Source organism: Tetrahymena thermophila (assembly GCF_000189635.1).
Source record: "Tetrahymena thermophila SB210 genomic scaffold scf_8254678, whole genome shotgun sequence".
In the NCBI taxonomy this organism is placed as follows: Eukaryota; Ciliophora; class Oligohymenophorea; order Hymenostomatida; family Tetrahymenidae; genus Tetrahymena; species Tetrahymena thermophila.
Genome location: NW_002476444.1, coordinates 55122 through 58265, shown reverse-complemented (window position 1 = coordinate 58265; position 3144 = coordinate 55122). Strand labels below are relative to the sequence as shown.

The 3144-nt window shown below is 19.6% G+C and overlaps 2 protein-coding genes across 2 annotated transcripts in view; one reads left to right on the top strand and one right to left on the bottom strand. All coding sequences in view use genetic code 6, as the record gives it.

Moving 5' to 3' along the window:
• Nucleotides 1–348: 348 nt before the first annotated feature.
• On the bottom strand, nucleotides 349–2062 carry TTHERM_001256640 (oxalate/formate antiporter protein; the record flags this gene model as incomplete). The annotated part of the gene is made up of 7 exons (XM_012796982.1): nucleotides 349–469; nucleotides 723–812; nucleotides 1064–1153; nucleotides 1404–1493; nucleotides 1751–1840; nucleotides 1917–1966; nucleotides 2024–2062. The coding sequence occupies 7 exons, from the start codon at nucleotides 2060–2062 to the stop codon at nucleotides 349–351; spliced, it is 570 nt and encodes a 189-aa protein (XP_012652436.1).
• A 637-nt stretch (nucleotides 2063–2699) lies between these two features.
• Nucleotides 2700–3144, top strand: part of TTHERM_01256640 (hypothetical protein) — a gene marked incomplete at both ends in the record, with an annotated part of 15757 nt that continues 15312 nt past the window's right edge. Inside the window, 2 exons of the mRNA XM_001013471.4 lie at nucleotides 2700–2738; nucleotides 2796–2845. Of these exons, the coding sequence (XP_001013471.4) occupies nucleotides 2700–2738; nucleotides 2796–2845 (89 nt within the window). The remainder of the gene's footprint in view (nucleotides 2739–2795; nucleotides 2846–3144) is intronic.

Below are 3144 nucleotides of genomic sequence, written 5' to 3'. Positions count from 1 at the left end.
AATATATAATATTATTCAAACATTTTATATTTATTCATCCTTTTTTCACCAGTTGCTTATCAAAAGAAATGAATATTAAAGACAACTAATCTTTTTGATTTAAGACACTTGCTTTTTATCTTGAGTTTTTATGAGACATTCATTGAGCTAAACATTTTATAATAAATTTGTGTAAATTATTAATAAATATCAAAATAGAATAAACTTTTAAATTATAAATTATTCTTTAAATTAATAAATAAAATAATATTAGTAGAATAAAAAAGATAAAAAATTAAAATAAATAAAAGTTATCAAATAAATTCAAAGAGCTTTTTTGTTTTATATTCATTTTTATAATTTAAAATATCACAATCCAAAACAAATAAACTATTTTTACGAAAGTTCAAGTGTCAAATTTGAGAGATTAATTGAATTTGCTAAAGCAGAGCCTAAGCCTGATGCACTTTTATCACCAATTTAATTGTCACTTTTTAAATATTGAAGAAAAAATATATCATTAAATAGTTAATTAGAAGGAAAAAATGAAGAAAAAATATGAAATAATAAGATTAATAAATAATAAAGGCAAAAGTTGAAAATAAAATGATGAGCTAAATTAACAAAGAAAGAACAAAAAAAAGCAAGCACAATAAAAAGAAAAAGAAAAAAGAGCTTTATTGTTTTTTATTAGTTTTTATAATTAAAAATATCACAATCCAAAACAAATAAACTGTTTTTACCAAAGGTTAAGTGTCAAATTTGAGAGATTAATGCAATTTGCTAAAGCAGAACCTAAGCCTGATGCACCTTCATCACCAATTTAATTGCTACTTTTTAAATATTGAAGAAAAAATATATCATTAAATAGTTAATTAGAAGGAAAAAATGAAGAAAAAATATGAAATAATAAGAAATAAATAATAAAAGCAAAAGTTGAAAATAAAATGATGAGCTAAATTAACAAAGAAAGAACAAAAAAAAGCAAGCACAATAAAAAGAAAAAGAAAAAAGAGCTTTATTGTTTTTTATTAGTTTTTATAATTAAAAATATCACAATCCAAAACAAATAAACTGTTTTTACCCGAGGTTAAGTGTCAAATTTGAGAGATTAATGCAATTTGCTAAAGCAGAACCTAAGCCTGATGCACCTTCATCACCAATTTAATTGTTACTTTTTAAATATTGAAGAAAAAATATATCATTAAATAGTTAATTAGAAGGAAAAAATGAAGAAAAAAATGAAATAATAAGAAATAAATGATAAAAGCAAAAGTTGAAAATAAAATGATGAGCTAAATTAACAAAGAAAGAACAAAAAAAAGCAAGCATAATAAAAAGAAAAAGAAAAAAGAGCTTTATTGTTTTTTATTAGTTTTTATAAATAAAAATATCACAATCCAAAACAAATAAACTGTTTTTACCAAAGGTTAAGTGTCAAATTTGAGAGATTAATGCAATTTGCTAAAGCAGGACCTAAGCCTGATGCACCTTCATCACCAATTTAATTAGACCTTTTTAAATATTGAAGTAAATATATATCATTAAATAGTTTATTAGAAGGAAAAAATGAAAAAAAAATATGAAATAATAAGAAATAAATAATAAAAGCAAAAGTTGAAAATAAAATTATGAGCAAATTTAACAAAGAAAGAACAAAAAAAAGCAAGCACAATAAAAAGAAAAAGAAAAAAAAAAAAGAGCTTTATTGTTTTTTATTAGTTTTTATAATTAAAAATATCACAATCCAAAACAAATAAACTGTTTTTACTGGAGGTAAAGTGTCAAATTTGAGAGATTAATGCAATTTGCTAAAGCAGAACCTAAGCCTGATGCACCAATTGCACCAATTTAATAATTTCTTTCATAAAATTTAATTATTTAAATAAATAAAAAATATTAATAATAATAAAAGTAATTTTTTTAATTAAATATACCTCAAATTAATATGGAGAACCTAATGAGATAAAAGTGAAGAGCTTTTAAACTTTTTTAATTAATTTATATAAATTTAAAGGATATTAATTAAAAAATTAATAATTACTTCTTCCAAATTATAATATTATTTAATCTATTATATCATTTTTTTTTTTTTTCAAAAATATTGAATAGCAATTTATGAAATTTAATTAATTAATTAATAATAAATGGTTAAAAAGAACAAATAAATATAATAATTAATTAATTATCAAATATTAATTTATATATTTGGTTTTATGAAGAGATATCACAGAAAATTAATTTAACATTCACTATTTAAAATTAATAGAGAATATGACCTAGACCATTTTCTGTTATCATTAAGAGACCCCTAACTTTTCTCGACAGACATACCACACCACAACACCTTAAAACAACAACCATCGATAAACTAAGGCTTCAGATACCCTTCTACCCATACCTGAATTTTTTTATAAAAAAAACAGTAACAAAAATTAAAAAATAGTGATTTTAACTATTTTACAGTAAAACCATAAGCCTCAGTAATACCTCAACCCTACCTCTACAGTGTACAATTTATATCAACTTATAAAAACAAATATTAATTTTAAATAGTGAATGTTAAATTAATTTTTCTGTGATATCTCTTCATAAAACCAAATATATAAATTTATATTTGATAATTAATTAATATCTTTATTTGTTCTTTTATCCATTTATAATTAATTAATTAATCAAATTTCATAAATTGTTATTCAATATTTCTGAAAAATAAATAAATGATATAATAGATTAAAAGATATAACAAATTAGAAGAAGTAATTATTAATTTTTATATTAATATCCTTTAAATTTATATATATTAATAAAAAAAGTTTTTAAGCTCTTCAAATTTACCTCATTAGATTCTCCATATTGATCTGGGGTATATTTAATTTAAAGATATTATTTTTTTTATTATTAATATTTTTTGAAGATTTGATTTTCAATTTATTTAAATAAATAATTTTTATTATTGAAATTATCATCATTATTTATTTAATGATTTTTATTAAAACTAAAATTTTTTAGCTATTTTAACTTAATTTTCATTTCAATCTTTAATTAGTTATTTATTATTCATTTTTTATAATTTGATACTTTTTCTTCATTTTTTGCAATTAAAACTTACACTAAAAAAAAGCTATTTATTTGTTTTACATTATAATAAGAGGAAAAGTGAGG